This window comes from Salvia miltiorrhiza, unplaced genomic scaffold (genome assembly GCF_028751815.1).
Source record: "Salvia miltiorrhiza cultivar Shanhuang (shh) unplaced genomic scaffold, IMPLAD_Smil_shh original_scaffold_471, whole genome shotgun sequence".
NCBI classification, from domain to species: Eukaryota; Viridiplantae; Streptophyta; class Magnoliopsida; order Lamiales; family Lamiaceae; genus Salvia; species Salvia miltiorrhiza.
The window spans coordinates 505,303-524,960 of NW_026651557.1; the positions used below are offsets into that span (position 1 = coordinate 505,303).

Below are 19,658 nucleotides of genomic sequence, written 5' to 3' on the forward strand. Positions count from 1 at the left end.
TTCCAACGACAATTTATGAGAGAGAGAGAGAGAGAGAGAGTTTTTGCAAGGCATAGAGTGTGTGTATGAATTTAGATAAATTGGGGTAGGAAGTGAGGACCAAAGTCAACCTAGTCAACTAAGGGCTTTTTAGTCTTGTAATACCCCGTTTTTCCCTAGCTAAGTTTATAGTATTTTTGAACTTAGAAGTATGTGACGATTCATGTCGGAGAATAAAAAAACCGAGTTTATTTTAAATTCCAACAAAAATAATTTATAAAACTTTTGAGAAATTTGTTTAATTATTTGAATTCATATGCATTGCATATTTATTTGAATTAAGCATTGAGCATTTACACGAACTATTTATTTAAGGGTTAATTACGCCAAAAACCATGAATTATACCCCAATTTTCAACTTTTCCATGAACTTTTTTTTTTATCAAAAATTCCCTGAACTTAATGTGTTGAACAATTTTTTCATACTTTTTTCTCCGGTGAAGCTCCGGGCTGACTTTTCGCCTACGTAGTAATATCGAGCTGACGTGTGTCTATTTGGACTAAAAATTGACACTTGGAAAAAAAAAACATTCTCTTTCTCTTCCCCCCCCTTCCATGTCCGGCGAACACCACCGCCCCACCAGATCCACCGCCCTCTCTCTCTCCACCCCACCGCCTTCCCTCCTCCATGTCCGGCGAACTCCTCATCCATGTTAGAAACAGTTACACATGTATTCTCTTCGTTTGCACGGTGGTTGTCAGGTTGTTGTCCAATCGAAGCGCAAAGGAGGCGTAAGAAGGTGGGGGATCTGGAGCTCTGCGGCGACAACCCTATGCTGTGCAGTCGTCGGACTTCGAGGAGAGGGGATAGGGTTTACAGCATGGCAGAGCAGAGTAGAGTAGAGCAGAACATAGTAGATCAGAGCAGAGTATAGTAGAGCAGAGTATAGCATAGTAGAGCAGAGCAGAGTAGAATAAAGCACAGTAGAGCAGAGCAGAGCATAATAGAGCGGCGTTGGCTCTTCGCCGATGGTCGTCCGACCGAGAGAGCGAGAAAGGAGGGAAGAGAGAGGGCGAAAGCAGATCCGGCGCCCCAACCTTAATTTCATCTCCCCCGTTTCCCCCACCCCCAAACCCTAATTTCACCTCCTTCCACCCGCCGTCGCACCAGATCTGGCGCCCCTGCCGCCGCCCACCCCCTCAGATCCACCCTCTATCCAAAATCGAAGAGACATCAATTGTTGCGATAAGGTTAGCGTCCGGCGCCGCACGAGAATGGGCAATAGAAAACCAGCACCGCGCGGGGTCGCTGCTGCAAACCAGCACGCCGTTGCACTGCATCTCCGGCACTGATCCTCCGCCTTCGCCTCCGTCGAAATTAGGGCTCACAAAGGGGGGTTGATGTTAAACGACGTCGTTTACCTCCAATTAAACGACGTCGTTTCAATTCTCCGCCAGCGATGCCATATCATATATCTGATCACTTAAAACATGCCATGTGAGCTATGAATTTGGGGATTCTTGAAAGTTATGGAAAAATTGTTCAACACATTATGTTCAGGGAATTTTTTATTAAAAAAAAGTTCATGGAAAAATTAGAAATTTGAGTATAGTTCATGGTTTTTGGCGTAATTAATCCTTTATTTAATGAACTATGAAATTGGGGTATAGTTCATGATTTTTGGCGTAATTAATCATTTATTTAATGAACCATGAGGAATTAATTCAGGTCCGATAATTCAAACCCTGAGGGATTTTAATCGTCAAATCACCTTCCTCATTTTCCTCACACTCCAAACTAACCATCACCCTTTACTCTCCACCAACTAAGATATCAAAACATTCTCTGCAAAATCAATCCATCCTTCTTCATTTTTCACAAATTCATTCAATAAATTATCACTTCATTTCGCAAGCAAGAGAAGTTTCAAGTGCTGAGCTAATTCAAGCCTCCACCAAATTTCAAGCAAACCAACCATCAGCATACCTTCAAAAGGTTTTCGGCTATTAAATTTCTGTTACTTTAGTTCTAATTTTAACTATCGCACACATACATTCATCTTGATATATATATACATGTATATTTAAAATGAAACCAAAATGCCATACATGAATAACAATTGCATATATGTATAATTTGTGTATAGCAGAACAAAGATTTGACAATTTCACAAATAGTTTTAAAGAAAAGAACTTTGACTTGAATAATCTGGATTTTAGCTTTTGAACTCTATTTCGTGATGCTTGAGTCGAACTGAGTCGGTGGCTACCGAGTTGAATCGGGTGAGCGTGGATGCTGTTGAGTCGAGACAGAGGGTGAGAGTTGAGGAGGATGAGAGTGTTTCGACGGCGGCGCTGCTGTCCGTCGAAGCCAGAGTCAGGGGAGGGGTGTCGGGTATGAGTCTGGTGTCGATGGCGGTGGCACGGCGCTGCTGTCCATCCGGCGGAAAGAGAGAGGTGGACATGCACTAAGGTTTTTAATTGGACTTTCATCCATTTAATTAATTATTTTAGTGAATAATTTACATAATAATATATGCATATTTTAAGTATAATTACTTATTATATGTTTAAGCATGTCATGAAATTGCATTAGCATTTTTTTTAATAAAAGTATTTATGATTTAAATTGGTTTTCATAAATCCAATTATTAAAGAAAATCGAGTAAGGATATTGTTGGTGTCCTTAACTCAAGAATTTAGTTTTCAATTATTTATTTATTAAAATTTTGGAAACTCGTCGTGATGAATTAGGGATGTTTGGTCACTCACTAAGACATAAGATTAGCTTCACGAGACCTATTCAAAATAGAATTTCTTGTAGGCTTTGTGGACCAAGGGGATTAGCGTTGCTTTCCCAAGACGAGTTTACGTGTTTATGATCTTCAGACTTTGCCTATCCAGGTGAGCTTACTTTCCAAATGTATAAAGTATGATTGAGTTATTAAGCTATAAATGTTTCAATGAATTGCAAACTGTTTATTTAATGAAATGCAAATTATTTATCCAATAAAATGTTATGTGCACTCTGCTCTGTTTAAGGCTCGCAAAGTTAATCAATTGAGGTTCTCTTATAACCTAACACGTTGTTTGAGAATTGTGTGCACTTGTTAGCTGACTCGGTGGGTTGATCTCCATCGGGCACTAACCAGATGCGTTATAAGGGTGCTTGCTGGATGTGTTCCGGAGCATGTAAAGTAAGGCCTGCCAGGGTAGCGTCCCGAGGTCAAATGAAACTTGACTGGGTTACGCCCTCAGTTCAAGTAAATGGGAGAAATGGATTCAACAATGGCTAAAAGGTCCGGGATCACAGCGAGTAACAGAAAGGGTGGGTGACATGTGCGCACAAATGAAAGAAATTATTTTAACATGCTTACAAGTTATTTCAATTTAAAACCTTCTAAGTTACGTCAATTATGATTGGATAAACTGTCTTTACGAAAATATGAAATGTTTATGAAAATGCTTGCCCACTGAGTACATTAGTACTTAGCCTAAAAATACTTTCAAATGTTTTCAGGTTGGTTGGCTGGCCAGTGCTGACGGGACGGAGCTGAGGCTAAGGCTCAAAATTCTATTAAGACTTCGTTGTAGTACTAGCTTTTAATTGTCTTCTGTTTTCTCAACTTAATACTTTCATGTTTTTTTTTTTATCATGCAAAGTAATTTTTTTATATATAAATTCAAGGTACCAGAGGTACCGTACGAAACAAAGGAAAACCAAATAAAGAAAAGAACAACAAATGAGTAGAAAACTCAAAACCAAAGAGAGAGCAAAACAACAAAAGGGCAGAAAGCTCACAGCCTCAGAAGCAGATCAAAAGCGAAGCATCCTAAGCATTAAGTCTGGCCACGGCAATCCAACTTCGAAACTCACTAACCGAAGTCGGCAGCTTGAATGCCATTCTCCACCCCCACAATCTGGATTTGATCTCGGTAATACTTTCATGTTAAATTTCAAATGATATCCCTGATCGAGTTTAGACTCTTAACTCCTAGATTTATGCTAATGAATGTCGGTTGTCAGAAGCATGAAACAAAACTTGTGATCCAAAGGGGACTAGCCCGACTTGTTATCTTATTATTCGGGTTCAATAAGGATTTTTCCTTATGTTATTTCTATAAAACGGTTGCACCTCGATTGTATTTATTCTTTCAATAATTGGGGTGTGACAAGTCTTTTAAACAAAAAATGGCTATATAACTTAACTATTATAAACTATGACTATTGAACATATAAATTTATCAAAGATGGCTATTATAACATTTTCCTCAAATTAATTTTCGTTCGCTCTCATTTCTCTAATGTTGAACATCATACTCCTTTTCCATTTTAGTTTCGTTTAAAAAATGTTTACATGCTGCCTCGTCAGTTTTGTTTTTGAAGATCCATTTTGTGCCAATAACATTCTTGTTATGTGGTCTAGGGACAAGATCACACACATCATTCCTCACAAACTGATTTAACACATCATGCATGACATTCACCACCCAATTAACATCGTTTAGTGCTTCGGTAACATTCCTAAGTTTAACAATGGACATGTAGCATTCAACCTCAACAGTTCCACACACAGAACACATGCATGCAATCCTTACCATATCTTTGTAGTTGATCTCCTTCCTCTTTCAAGTTTGCATTTGTTCCAACACATCACCAATAAGTTGAGTGTTCGTGTGATTCTTTCTAACATGTCCTAGAGGATCGCGCCTGCTAGAGTTATGAAGAAAATGTCTTCCATGTTCATCATCGGAGTCTGGAGTGTTTTCAGCTGACTCAGGTTTGGGTGTTGAGTCACTGGATGTTACATCAGATGTTGGGTCAACATTCGCATTTCTCTGTTGTTCAGATGTTTGCTTAGATTCCTCATGTTCTTCCAGTAACATTGACATGCAGTGTTGACTGCTTCAGTCCACGAATATTTTGACAAACTCTTTGCATGTAACATTGCTCTCACCATCTCTTGAAGTATCTTATTCTTCCTTACTGCAACACTAGTCTGGTGACGAGTTTTGAGAGCCGAGTACTCATGAAATGAACAATGGTTAGTGCAGACGTCATCAAAAAATATGTTCTCAAACACTTTTCCATGATCAAGACTGATTCTGCCAACATTCAGTTCATATTGGGTAACAAATATTTTATACACTTTCTCAAACCGATAAAAAGTTTCACATTTTGCTTTCATGAATGCAACCAATGTATAATTTAAGTAATCATCAGCACACACAAGAACATACATCTTACCTCCATGACTTTCTACCTCAATAGAACTCATCAAGTTCATATGTAACAGTTCAAAGCATTTGGTGGTGTTGCATGTTGACAACATTGGATATGCAATTCGTAGTTGTTGCCTCTTCTGACATGGTTGGCATACAACATCTCGTTTGATCACAAACTTTGGGAGTCTACGAACAACATCATTTGCAATGAGTTTCTCGAGATTTTTGAGATCAACATGACTGAGTCTTTGATATCGCAGCTCGATATCACTCAGCTTGGCAAACACCTTGATTGAGGATGTCAGAGGATCTCCTACACATCATCACACCTTGATTGATGTTGTCAAACACTTCACAGACGTTCTTGTCAAACTTCACCAACATGCCTCATCTGAAAGTAACATTTCCTCCATTTGTTGAGCCATAGTCAGTGAGCAACGCTTTAGAATCTGTCATGTATCTCGAACAACCACTATCAAAATACCAGCTTTCAGAAATGTTAGCATGTAAAGATGTGTATACAACATTGCAAGGTTTATCATCTTTTTCAGTGTTGGACATTTCTCCAAAATCAAACATGCTACTGTTGCTAACATTCCTCTGGTAACTATCAAACATTTGTTTGGCAGATAGATCATCAACATCACTGAGACATTTAACACAATAGGATTTAATGTGACCTCGAGTTGAGCAATAATGGCACGCATAGGACTTAGGCTTCCCCTTTGATTTCTCTTCATGTGAAAATCCTATGTTAGTAATATTTTCCATGATCACACTAACATTTCTCTCCTTAGCACACACAGTGATATTGTGATGTTCAGTCAACATATTGAACCCTTCAGTTATGTATCATAATCCACATCGACCAGTTTGAACTTGAGACAACACTTCATTAAGATCAGAGGTACCTTTGTTTAGATACTCAAATGTTCTTTCAACACTAACAACCTTATCTTTTAGCTTACCCAATTCAACATCACGTTGTGTTAGAAGGCCTTCATTTCTGGTAACCTCATCTTTCGACTTTCGATTCTCATCCAGCAACAGACATATGCCATTCCTTAGCTCTCCACATTGATTGTCCACTTCTTCATACAAGGCTTCATTGTTCTCCATTTCTTTCAGTGGATCAATCATATGTTCTTCAACAACAGCAGTACAAGAAACATCTGGTATGTTAGTATTGAATTCACAAAGAAAGATTATTTCATACCAGTTTGTTGCATTAGTGGAGATCTCCATTTCATCATCATCTTGAATGTTTAGAGCAATGTTATCAACATTATTACCAACATTCATAAAATCTGGTTCAATATCATCATCAGATATAACATCAAGCTCTTCAAGGGCTTCTATCACTCCAACTTCTGACACTTAATCCTCATCAATAGTTGCAGACGACAAAAATTGTTCTTCCTCAAATTCTGAGTAAGAACTAAGAGTGGCTGTAAGTCTAGTTTGTCTTTTTCTTGCAACTGTAGGACTCTCATTTACATAGTGGCCCATGCCTTGACAACCTCTGCATTGAATGTTGTCAGCATTTCTAATCTCCGATGTTGGACAGAAGTTCCTCTTAACATTCCTGATGTTGGATGAGGATCCCATTGACATCGCAAATGTCCTTTTGTTTCCAGACTTGACATTCACTTTCTTCAGATATTTTATCATGTTGTGAGCAACATGGAAATATCAACATCATCGCCATCTGGATCAACATCTGTACTCTCAACTTGTCAGTAACATCAATCGCAGAAGCAGATTTGTCAACATGAAAATTAACATTCTTAGGATAGTAATCAATTTTTTGCTGCTCAAGATTCATCTCGAATGTTACTAACTTACTAACCAAATCACTAATTCTAATCGAAGTAACATCAACAGTTTCTTCAAAGGAAGAAATATTCATGTTGTACCTTTCCGGAAGTGATCTCAATATTTTACTTACAAGTCTCTCATTGCTGATCGGTTCTCCATGACCAACCGCCTCATTTGAGATCTCACACAACTTCTCATAATATGCTGGAATAGTCTCATCTTCACGCATTCTCAATATTTCAAACTTTATGGTCAACATTCGTAATTTTGTTGCTCTAACACTTGTTGATCCTTCACATTGTTCTTGTAAAATAAACCAAGCATCACAAGCTTCAACACAGTTAGAGATCATGCGAAAACAAGGAACATCAACTGAGATGAAAATAGCCTTCAAAGCCCTGGAGTTGTGACTGGAAATGAGTCGTTCATCTGCACTCCATTGACTTTCTGGTTCAGGAGTAATGTTGCCAACATCATCAGTAACACGCAGTGGAGTCCATCCATCTAACACAGCAACCCAGGCACATTCATCAATGGATTTTATATACATCTTCGTCATAGTTTTCCACAAGGAATAGTTTTTTCCACTACTATCCAATGTAGGAGGATGAACCAAAGCATTAGACACATCCATTGGTGGTAATTTTACACACAGGAATCGATTCTTAGTACGTTGAACCTGCTCTTGATGCCAATTGAAAGAGTTTAGTGCCCCAAATTACCAATAAAGTATTACTGTGCAAGAAAAAGAGTAATGTTAGGAAGAATGTTATCAACAGAATGTTAATAACATTGAAACCAACATGCAGCGAAAATGAATAACACACAGGAATACTTTTTCACGGATTATATAAATAACTTTGAGTGCCTCAAGGCTAAAAATATTATGTTGAATCAACAAAGTAAAGTACAGATTTGGATCTCTTGGAGATCTATCATTACAGATTAGCTGCCTAAGATAAATCAACATATCTACTTTCTGCACTAAAATGTTGATACAACACAGAAAACCAAAACAGTCGAATAACAAATGTTACTCGAACAAAACAGTCTGCTACGCTCCAATGTCCTCGATCTTCAACCCTTACCCTTGACCTCCCGTCAATACAGAGTGGGCCTTTATAGATTGGCTGCCTAAAACTCCCCCGTCAAAGTAAAGTTTGAAGAACTGGTGTCATGTTTGCAACAAGACAAAGTGACGAGTTGGTTGTGAGCGAATGTTAGGTCGGTGAACACGCACTCCCAAAACGTAAGGAAGAATGAGGCTTCTTGCTGCTTTTATAGACCTTTATGTCGGTGAAAACGCACTCCCAAAATGTAAGGAAGAATGAGGCTTCTTGCTGCTTCTATAGACCTTCATGTCGTGGTTAGTTTCCTCCACTTTTCACTTTCAGAAGCTTCCTACAACCGCCGCAATCCACCTCCGAAAACTGCCAGTCGACCAGTCTGGAATGTTGGTTGAAGGGATCATGGGTCCTGAAAAATAGGAACTAACAGCCCACTACTTTGGACCATGATAAACCACATTTCCACTTATTAAAAACGTGGTCAACAAGCATAAAACCTTTATTCCACAACCAAAGAATAATAAAACGTGAAAGGAAGGTAATGATTAAATATATACAATTACCAATGGAGAGTCAAAGTACAAAGTCAAGGCAGACTCCACAATGTTGGTTGAAGCCCAGAAATGTTGACACCATGAATGTTATCAACATTCAATCCAACATCGAAAACACGAATGTTATCAACATTCAATTCAACATTGTCGCAGTCAACATTGACTCTAACAATTATTATTATTATTATTATTATTATTATTATTATTATTATTATTATTATTATTATTATTATTATTATTATTATTATTATTATACAATATTCATTAAATTTAATATTATACTCATGAAATTGATAATATTGTTATTATAACTATTTTAAATCAAATAAAAATATTTATATTAATATAATTTTTTTGTTACCAATTAATCTAACTCATCAATAATAATATTTTTACTTAATTTAGAATTATGAAAATAAATAAATATCTCGTAGCATGTGCATCGTACGGGAGGGCGTACTAGTTTGTATTGTAAATGAAAAATCAGACCTTGTTCAAAAACCAAAAAATTAAAATAAAAAAATGAATGTGGGTGTGTATATTAAGTTACTAAATTATATTTCAAATTAAAATAAGTAAGAATATCATAAAGTGTAGTTATAAAGCTTGAAAAAAACCTAAATTTACTTTTTTAAAAGATTCTTGAAACATTTTTCTAATATTAGTTATTAAGAATAAAAAAGTTTAATGATGTTTACCACTTCATTTCTTTCCATTCACAAAATCTCTTGTACACCCGGGTGTACAGTACACTCGGGTTGTACCGTCCGAATTTTGACTCGGATCTAACCCAATTGGACTATTCTACGATTCGGATCTAACCCAACTAGACTATTCTACCCGAATGCCAAGTGTTAGTGTCATTTCAATATAGTGTTAGTGTCATTTACATGTAGTGTTAGTGTCATTTTCGAAATAATGTCATTTGTAAAACAAAATAGTGTTAGTGTTATTTTCGAAATAATGTCATTTATAAAATAAAATAGTGTTAATATCATTCCAAAATCGTGTTAGTGTTAGTATTGGTGTCATTTCAAAAAAAATAAAAAATGAGTTAGAATAGTTCAACTTGGTCAGGATCTGTGTCGGGTACAACTCGGGTATACGGTACACTCGGTTGTACAGGAGACCACCTCTTTTTCATTGAATGCTTATTTATTCTCGATTGACAAAGTAAAGTATTTTTTATTTTATTATAACTATAATCTCGATTGAATTTTAGCTCCGGTTGATTAGTTCGAAATAAGTCGTCAATAGACTTTATAAGCACACATGTATTGTGAAAAGACAAAAAGGGCAAAAAAATATAATCCTTGGCATTGTGTAAAGTTGAAAAAGAGACGACTCCATTCATCCTGGAAAAAGCACATTTATGTAAAGAAAGAAAAGCATCTCTCTCTCTCTCCAGAGAGATAGAGAGAGAGAGATAAAAGCCTGTGGACAGAAGAATAAAACATCTCCAGAATGATTCAGGTGAAAGAGCAGAATCCCAAAGATTAAAGCACTGCCACAAAAATTCCATTTCCAAATTGACATTGACACTTGTTCAACTCTGTTTTTAAACGGTTTCATCACTTGTCCCAATCAATTTGTTCTTTTTTTTGGAATCCACAGATAAAGCAGTCATCATTCCACCTTACAACATCACAACTCCTGAAAAAAAATGAACAAAAAAAAAGTGCAATGGAAAAAAACAACTAAAAGATAGAAAAAGTGATCAAGAATTGTGAAGAGGCAGACAAATTTTCCCCTTTCTCAGAAAAAAAAAATGCTGAGAGCTGCCTCAATTTACTGTCATTCCCTGAAGCCCATCATGATCTTACCAACAGCATGCTTCTTTAGATAGAGAGAGAGAGAGAGAGAGAGAGAGAGAGATTATGAGAAAGAATTGCTAAAACTGAACTAGAAATCAAGAAAGAGATGAGCACAAAGGATACATAATACAACAATGAGACTTTATGTTTCAGAAAAATTCAAAGTCTAAGTAAGGGCCAGATGACCTTTCTGAATCCGTAGCACTCTTGTTACTCGACAGCAACGACGACTTCAACGTCTGATTGAGCGAGGCGAGATCCAACGGCTTAGGGATTTGAGGAGGCGTCGTGCCACGGATGAGTGCCCAGTTCACATTTTCAAAGAAAGGGTGCTGCTTTATCTCTGTGGCTCCCCTTTTGAATCCTAATCTCTTCTGAGGGTCCTTTGCAAGCAGTCCTCGAATCAGATCCTTGGCAGCGAAGCTGATCGGTGAGCCCTCCGGGAACTTGAGGGGCTGCCCGACAACATTGAACAACGTCTCTCTATTGCCAGTGCCCTTGAACGGCGTCTTCCCATGAAGAAGCTCGTACAAGAAGATCCCAAACGTCCACCAGTCCACAGCACTGCCATGGCCGTCTCCTCTGATAATCTCTGGGGCTAGGTACTCGTGTGTCCCAACAAAAGACATGGATCGGGCAGCAGTTGGCTCTGCAACCAGCACGGGGAGAGAATCCGAGCTCACCAAAGGCGTTCTTGTCCTTGTCCTTGTTCCCTCGCCTCTTGCTTTCACTGCTTTTGAGGTGAAGAGGCGAGGCTTGAAGCACGAGGGCTGGAAACAGGAAGGCTCGACACAAACGGGCAGTTTGCAGGCCGGATCAATGCAGGACGGCTGGATGCAATACGAGGAGATTGTACAAGATGTACCATCACCGGACGTGAGGAGAGTTGGATTCACATAGCATCTCAACGATAGATCAAAATCGGATAACATGATGTGCCCATCTTCCCTAACGAGAACGTTTTCGGGTTTCAAGTCCCTATACACCACTCCCATCATATGAAGATACTCAAGCGCAAGCAGTACTTCCGAAGCATAAAACCTATCCACATCAACCACGTAAGAGAAACCAATCTAACTTATCAATGCCAACAACAAATCACTTTTCAGTTGCATATAGTGACAACATTCTATTGCATTAAGCCTCAGAAGCAAGCATTAAGCATACAAATCCAAGAATCACATTTTCTCCAGAGGCAAAGAACAATATGAATCATTCATCATTCATCATTCATTCTACAAGAGCATTCACATTCTTGAATTTCATTCATCTCAACAAGTAAGCTATATAAGCAATGGATATAAAAGGAGTAGTAGATGAAAAAACAGAGCACAAACCTTGCAGCCTGCTCGGTGAAATGCTTCCCGGGCTGGCGCTGGCGGAGCAAATGCAGGTCGCCGCCGCTGCAAAACTCCATGAGCAAGCACGAGAACTTGTCCGTTTCAAAATGCGAATACAGAGTAGGAAGAAAAGGGTGATCCAACAAACCTAGAATATCTCTCTCAGTTTGGGCCCTCACCACTTTCTTCCTACTCACCAGCATCCCTTTATCCATCACTTTCATAGCAAAGAGGCAACCCATGCTTCTCAACTCCGCGAGATAAACGCTCCCAATATCCCCAAATCCCAATTTCTTGAGCAGCTTGAAATGCCCTAATCCCAGCTCCCCATCCTTGGATTGCACACATTGTATGGCATCCCACCTCCTATCGTTGGCCATGTGCGGCTTGGAGGGGCAGAGACTCCTAAAACTGGCCTCGTTGGCGTCGCCGCCATTGCAGCAGCTGGTCTCACTCTCGGCGCATTCCTTGATGTCTATCTGCTTGTCGACGAAGGAGTCGCTGATTTCGGTGGAGGTGGTCTCGTCGGAGGCGGTGGGGGTGGAGCTGCAGAAGTCGATGCTGGGGCTGGAGTCGATGCTGAGGTCGTGAAACCTGACCTTGAGGGAGATGGGGTCGTGGGCGGAGGTGGTCATGATTGGAGATCAGCGAGGAAACTGTTTGATGAAATGACTGAAAGAGGGAAAGTTATAAAGGGGAGAGAGTGATGGTCAAATGAGGCTTTTGGGAAATTGGAGACGCCGAGGCAGTCAAAGAGAGAGAGAGAGAGCGGCAAGTGAGGGAGTGAGAGAGTTATTAAGAGGGCATTCAAATTTGAAAATGTGGGTTTTGTGAGTCGTGAGAATTGAGAAGCCCAATGAATTTTGGTGGGTGGGTTTGTTTTCGATTGGTTTTCGGCTCATAAACTCTCTCTCTCTCTCTTCTCTCTCTCTGCAGTGTTACCTTGTTCCATGAGAGAGTGGAACAGCTTGGGGACAAATTATATAGGGCTTCCAAACATGTGCTTACATATACATACAAAACAAGTGGAGAGAGAGAGAGTGACTTACAAGATTTTGTAAAGGGTCTTTTCTTGTTTTCTTTTCCATCACAATTTAGAATTTATTTCATCTCTAGAGTTTTTCCTTTTTTGTTTTGCAGTTACGGATCTCTAAAGTTTTGTGGATAAAGGTAAATCGCATGATGTGTTTTATTAGGAGAAATTCCTTTTTTGGTGCAGTTAGAGCATACACATCCTTGTACTCCATCTACATTTACGCGTCTAATTAAAAATAATAATAATAAAGAAATTGAATTTTTTTGAATCCAACAGTTGTTTTCAGCCGAAAAAATTAGCATCAACAATGGGGTGACTTGATAGAAGGGGGACCACAATGAGTCAGGAGGCCACAGTGGGGTGACTTGATAGCTGACTTGATCTTTTTAGTTTTAATTTTTGTATTTATCATTTAAATTTAATTGCACAATTTTAAATAACACAATTTACTTAAAAAATAAATTGCATTAATTTTAAAAACCTAAAACTTACATTAAAAAAAAAAACTAAAGACATAATTAAAAATTACATAAAAAAATCCATCTAGTCTCCACCGCCCCTTCGCCGAGCCATGATCTCCGCCACCCGTTGCTTGTACCGTTCGAGCTGCTCCGGAGTCATGTCGGAAGTCTACATGAACATGACCCGATCGTCATGGATCCCCTCTCGAGGGCATTCTTTTTGTCGTACATCTCCATGATTCGGGTGATCTTGCTGTCGGACTTCTCAAACATCTCCTTTGCCTCGGGTGGAGCCTCCAAGGCTTGTGATGACGATGACTTCCCCTTCCCCTTAGCCGCCTTCGCCGCTTTGTTTCCAATCGGCAGGGAAGACGTAATTTCCTCACCCGACGCCGAGGTGGTGAAATCGCCCATCTCCGACGTCTTCATCCTCTTGGAGGCATGTACGTCTCCCTCGAGGTACATAGACTTGAACCTCCGGTTGACTCGGAGCATCTTCCATGCATTCCAGTAGGTGAAGTTGTCGGAAGTGCTCCTAGCGACGAAGATAATTTGGGCCTTCTATTGGAGCATGTCGTCAGAATGGCCGGAAGGCCACTTGGCGCACGTCTCCACCCAGATATTCTCCCATAACTTCACATCTGCACTTACCCGGGCGAAGTGTCCCTTTATTTGGCGGATTTTGAGGTTGACGCCAATGAGGGGGTTTACCCGGTCGAGAATCCGTCCCCAATAGGCCTCCCCCTTTAGGTCGACACCGCGGAGGGCGTCGTTGGTCTCCTCTGTCCAAATTTGGACAATAAGGTCCGTCTCCTCAGGGGTGTAGGTGTGACGGGGGTCCTTCCTTCCTCTGGCATAGGAGCCGGCGTCTTCTCTTTGAAGGCCATCGCCTTTCGCCGCCCTCCTTTCTTGGGCTTCAACGCACTGTGGGCGGGCGGTGCCTCCTTCTCCTCGCCGCTTTGACGAGGTTCCTTCTCCAAGTTGAAAAGTGAAAAATCGGGAAGATAGTCGCCGGAGAGGTCGGGAACCCAATTGAGGTTGTAATAGTTGAGATTGTATGGATCCATTTTTTTTTAGAGAATTTGAGAGAGAATGAAGAAGAAGATAGAAGAAGAATGGTGTTTGAGAAAGAATAAATAATGAGTATATAAAGAAGAGAGAAAGAGAGAGAGAGAGAGAGAAAAAAAAACGAAAAATGAATACAACAGTCGAATAACCGAGTTAAAAAAAAAAATTAAAGTCGGCCAAACGACCATTTTAAAAAAAAATCGATTTTTTTTAATTAAGCGTGTGTCACACGCGCGCCATACCTTGAAGCCATCGTGCCTCACCCGATTTATCGTGTCTCACTCGAATCTCTCCTTGCTGCAGTGGGGAACTCGCTCAGTGGGTGACTCGAGTTGCAATGATCGAGTCACCCACTGTGGGTGCTCTTATGACCATTTTTCTAGTTATTTTTTTCATTTTTCTTCCTATATAAATCTCCTCATTTCTCCCATTTCATTCATCCTTTTCAATCTTTTTTTCTATTTCTTCTTCATTTCTTTCTTCTCCACCAAAAAATGGCTAAATGGTTCGATGATACTTCGTCTTCATTCAAAGGGAAGACGCAAAAAATCATAGATATCATCGTCGATTCACAAAAAGTGGTTGCTCAATTTTTATCCCAACTACAACTACTCCAACGACGTGTTATTACTAATAGGGGGTACGTTTATCGTGATCGTGAGACTGCCCATCTACGTCTTATGCAAGATTACTTCAACGACAATCCGACGTACGGGCCAACATTTTTTCGACCGCATTTTCGGATGCAGAAGGAGCTATTATTACGGATCGTCGATGTTGTGCAAGGTGTTGATGGTTACTTCCGAATGGGGTTTTAATGATCTTTTTTATGGTTATGCCGGCGATGATAGGTGGATCCAACCAAGAAAAAGCAAGAAGAAAAAGAGAAATTCGTATTTTGGTAACTCTCTAGGAGTCATGTTTAACCTTGAATGCTATTAATAGATTCTACAGCAATAGTCCCTCGAACTCGGAAAGTAATAACGATGCGTTTGGCCGCGACTATCTCACGTCGTTGTAGAAATGCACTGTGGCTATCCGACAATTAGCAACCTGTTTTAGTGCGGATATTTTTGACGAGTATCTGAAAATCGCTGACACGACGGGGCGTCTATACCTGAAGAAATTCTGCAAAGCTATCATTCGGGCATATGGTGTCGAGTATCTTAGACGTCCTACGGTGGCGGATGTCCAACGACTTCTTCATATGCATGAGGCGCGACATGGATTTCCCGGGATGCTCGGGAGTCTTGATTGTATGCACTGGGTATGAAAGAATTGCCCAAAGGCGTGGCATGACACATTTACATGTGGTGATCAAGGAGAGTCCACCTTGATCTTGGAGGCTGTTGCATCCCACGATTTGTGGATTTGGCATGCCTTATTCGGTGTCGCCGGCTCGAACAACGACATCAACGTTCTGAACCAATTGCCTCTGTTCATCGACGTCTTGGGAGGAACGTCATCGCCGGTGATCTTTGAGGTCAACCGATCCTACTACCAGATGGGTTACTACTTGTGCAATGACATATATCCGGAGTGGCAACCGTTCATCAAGAGTTCATTGGTGGCGACCAATCCAAAGGAGGCGAGGTTCAAGAAGATGCAAGAATCGGCACGAAAGAATGTCGAACGTGTCTTTGGAGTGCTTCAAGCTCGACGGGGAATCATTCGAAGTCCGACCTGAAATTGGTACATTGACCATCTCAAAGACATCATGATGGCTTGTATTATTCTCTACAACATGATTGTGGAGAACGAATGTGAAAGAGCTATCCACTGGAGAGATGACGACTAAGGACACGGGGGCGTCTTGTAGTGACTCGACGGAGAGTGCTCGATCAACCCCGCCTAGCTTCGAGGAATACGTGCAAAAAGATGCAATTCTTCGAGATAGGCAAATACATGCTAAGCTTCAACATGATTTGATCGAGCACGTTTGGGCATGTTTCGGACCTCTAGGGCCGGAATAGTTATTTAGGCTATGTTTTTATTTTATTTTTAACTTTATGTAATTTTTATTTTATGTAATTTCAATTAATGCAATTTTAATTTGAAGTAATTGTGTTATTTAATTGGTACAATTTAAATTAAATGAAAAATATAAAAATCACAACTAATAAGAATTAGTAAGAGAATGAGTCTCCCCAATATGGGGTGTTTACTCATAAGTAGGGGTGTCAAAACGGGATGCGGGTATCTGGTTACCCGTCCCGTACCCGATACCCGGTCGGGTATTGGGTACCCGATACCCGCAATAAACGGGAACCGGGTCGGGATCGGGAATCATGGTGTGAAATTTCGCGGGTATCGGGTATACCCGTCGGGTACCGGGTATACCCGGATACCCGCATCTAATATTAACATAATATAAATTTTATATTTTTATTAATTTTTAATAATAGTAATAGTAGATGTAATCACGTAGATGTGTAAGATATTCATATTCTATTGATTCAAGTATGAAGTATATATATTAATATTTTTGCAAATGGTGATTTATTTTTTAAAATTAACAAATAAGTAATAACAATCAACAAGTAAGTAACTGTATAGTCTGTATTCGAATTTTTCCAATTCGCATAAAGAGATTCTGATCAAATATATTTGTCAATAATTATTAATTAGATTTTGATCTCATTCGGCCATTCCATATTGATAATTTGATATATATATATATATATATATATATATATACACTGTATATGAAAATCAGTACTTCAAGCGATCAAAAGCCTCTAATTAATAAAAAAAAATTAAAAAATTAAAAATAGGTGGGTAGGCGGGTAGGCGGGTACCCGCGCCGGGTATTAGGGTACCCGGAGGTATAGGCGGGACGGGTATCGGGTGGCAGTTTTACCACAAAGTCGGTGTCGGGTACCCGCAATTTTCGGGTAGGGTACCCGACCCGCCCCGAATAGACACCCCTACTCATAAGTGGTCCCCCAATCCATTGAGTATGCATGCTCTTATTCAGCTACATGATCGATCATAATTTTTTTTTTTTTTAGGAAAATCGATCATAAATTTAATTAAATAGGAAAATTTCACTTATTTAAATTTTTTGAATTTAAAAATAAATTTAATTAGATTTATTGTTTTATCCATATTATGATTTATTATTATTATTATTTTAATATAAAATACTTTATCTGTCACATTACAAATGTCTCATTACTTTTGGGCACGAAGATTAAAGGGGATATGAACAAATCAAACATTGATTTTTATGTAATCTATAAAATTAATGATCTCAATAACAATTTATGAAGTATTAGAATAAAAAAATGTTTGAAACAAAAAAGATAACGCTAACGAGTGTTAAACGTGAGCGGTGCTCACATAAGGAGACCACTCCCTTAGATAAAGAATAAAAACCAAATCATGTGCGTCGATTTTGCTTCTAATGGTGATCATTCAACTGATTAAGATTATTAATTTTGGTTATTTTATTTAATAAAGGTAGGTATGTAATTATTGCACTAAATATATCTAATAAAATATTTTATTTATGGAATATCCGTTTGTTACGTGAATAATGCATTCACAGAACAAATGAACATACTAATGTTCGTTGATATATTCGTATAAATACAAATGAACATACTAATGTTCGTCGATATGTTCGTATAAAAATAAATGAACATACTAATTTTCGTCGATATGTTCATCGATATTTTCGTATAAAAATAAATGAACATACTAATGTTCGTCGATTTGTTCGTATAAAAACAAATGAGCATGCTAATGTTCATCGATTCGTCAAAATAGATCAGGTCCCAGAATGGGAAGAGAGGAATTTTCGGGATTTGTTAAATAAATGCTAATCACCTATTTTTAATTACATGAAAAATTAAACCCCAGATACAATTTGGATCGTTGATTGGGATTCAATGAATGGCCTTGATTTTGTCTTTATTCTCTATCTAGGGGAGTGGTTGTCATATAATGCAACCCTATAAATCTACCCACCTTATAATAGCATATAGATCCAAATTATAAACCACATAATGTATATATGTATGTGGCGCGGTAGGAGAGTGACACATGACAGATGTCTTCCAAGGGTTTCCAAGGCAAAATATGCACAACGGTAAAATTAGGGCTGGCAAATCGTGCGGGTCGGATCGCTATCGGGTCGACCTGATATCAACCCGACCTGATAAGGCCAAACCCGAACCCGACCTGATAAGGGAATGCTAAAACCCAACCCGAACCCAACCTGATACACCTAAACCCGAACCCGATAACAACCCGATATGAATCGGGTTGACACGACCCGATAACGACACGATCTGATTACGACCTGATAACAACCCAATTTGAATCGGGTTGACACAACACGATAACGGCACGATCTGATTACGACCTAATAACAACATGAATTTGATTTGATTTGACTCCGGCAGCGGCGAATCGACTCCGGTAGCGGGCTTGCGAAGACGTCACCGGTGAGAGGAGCGACTGGGAGCCGGGAGGGGTGGCGACGAAGAGGGACCGCGCCGACTGGAACTCTGGGAGAGGGGCGGCGAAGAGGGAGCCGTGAGATTCGACAGTGTGGGAGCGACTGGAACTCTGGGAGAGGGGCGGGCCGGCGGCGACTCGAATAGGACTGGAACTACTGCGAATGGTGGCGGCGAATCGACTCCAGAAAATCGGCAGCGGCGGCGTGGACTCCTTCAGCAGCCGCGCCGATTGGAACTCTGGGAGAGGGGCGGCGACTCGAAGAGGGGCTGCGCCGGGCCGTCGTCGTCGATGTGGCTGTGAGAGTCGACGTTTAGTGTGGGCGGCGGGGCGGGGCAGTGCGGCGGCTGGAGGCTGGGAGTTGGAAGAATGGAAATTGGAATTTGGAAGGGACGAACGAAGGGTGTGTGCAGCGGCTGGGATGGGATGGAAGGGATGAATGAAAGTATGAAACCCTACTAAGAAATCAAAAATTTAAAAATTAAAATAAATGTTTAATAAAAATAATAATATTATTATCGGGTTACCTGAACCGAACCCGACCCAACCCGAACCCGACCCGAAATTATCAGGTCCTTATCAGGTCGACCCGATAAGGACCCGAACCTTATCGTGCGTGTTACTAACCCATTAATTTCGTGCGGTTTCGTGTCGGGTTTTCGTGTCGTGTCAAAAATTGTCAGCCCTAGGTAAAATAGGAATAATAATTTTGAAAAAGAAAAAAAAAAGAATACTCCCTCCATCCACGATATTTATGCCACATTACTTTTGGCACGGGTTTTAATAAAATATGAATGAAGTTGGTAGTGAAGTAAGGGTTTCACTTTAAAT

The 19,658-nt window shown here is 39.7% G+C and overlaps 2 protein-coding genes and 1 long non-coding RNA gene across 3 annotated transcripts; 1 reads left to right on the forward strand and 2 right to left on the reverse strand.

Moving 5' to 3' along the window:
- The first annotated feature begins 1,756 nt into the window (after positions 1-1,756).
- On the forward strand, positions 1,757-4,111 carry LOC131004953 (uncharacterized). The gene is made up of 3 exons (XR_009095172.1): positions 1,757-1,975; positions 2,804-3,307; positions 3,500-4,111. It is a non-coding gene; the product is annotated as an uncharacterized LOC131004953 (long non-coding RNA).
- Positions 4,112-4,608: 497 nt separating this feature from the next.
- LOC131004938 (uncharacterized) lies at positions 4,609-7,657 on the reverse strand. The gene is made up of 7 exons (XM_057931696.1): positions 6,932-7,657; positions 6,726-6,858; positions 6,117-6,575; positions 5,608-6,044; positions 5,221-5,492; positions 4,938-5,085; positions 4,609-4,818 (listed from the first exon to the last, which is right to left on the reverse strand). Exons 1-7 carry the CDS (start codon positions 7,655-7,657, stop codon positions 4,609-4,611), a joined length of 2,385 nt encoding a protein of 794 aa, XP_057787679.1.
- Positions 7,658-10,524: 2,867 nt separating this feature from the next.
- Positions 10,525-12,745, reverse strand: LOC131004959 (serine/threonine-protein kinase D6PKL2-like). The gene is made up of 2 exons (XM_057931733.1): positions 11,796-12,745; positions 10,525-11,499 (listed from the first exon to the last, which is right to left on the reverse strand). Exons 1-2 carry the CDS (start codon positions 12,431-12,433, stop codon positions 10,608-10,610), a joined length of 1,530 nt encoding a protein of 509 aa, XP_057787716.1. The 5' UTR covers positions 12,434-12,745; the 3' UTR covers positions 10,525-10,607.
- Between the last annotated feature and the right edge of the window lie 6,913 nt (positions 12,746-19,658).

What these genes read in the sequence shown, in the direction of transcription:
- LOC131004938 (XM_057931696.1), bottom strand. Translation starts at nt 7,657, where the DNA reads ATGGATGTGTCTAATGCTTTGGTTCATCCTCCTACATTGGATAGTAGT. An exon ending in ATTTGAGTATCTAAACAAAG is followed by an intron (nt 6,045 to 6,116) that starts GTACCTCTGATC and finishes ACATAACTGAAG; the next exon opens with GGTTCAATATGTTGACTGAA. An exon ending in GCTCAACAAATGGAGGAAAT is followed by an intron (nt 5,493 to 5,607) that starts GTTACTTTCAGA and finishes TCCTCAATCAAG; the next exon opens with GTGTTTGCCAAGCTGAGTGA.
- LOC131004959 (XM_057931733.1), bottom strand. Translation starts at nt 12,433, where the DNA reads ATGACCACCTCCGCCCACGACCCCATCTCCCTCAAGGTCAGGTTTCAC. An exon ending in TTCACCGAGCAGGCTGCAAG is followed by an intron (nt 11,500 to 11,795) that starts GTTTGTGCTCTG and finishes TGATGTGGATAG; the next exon opens with GTTTTATGCTTCGGAAGTAC.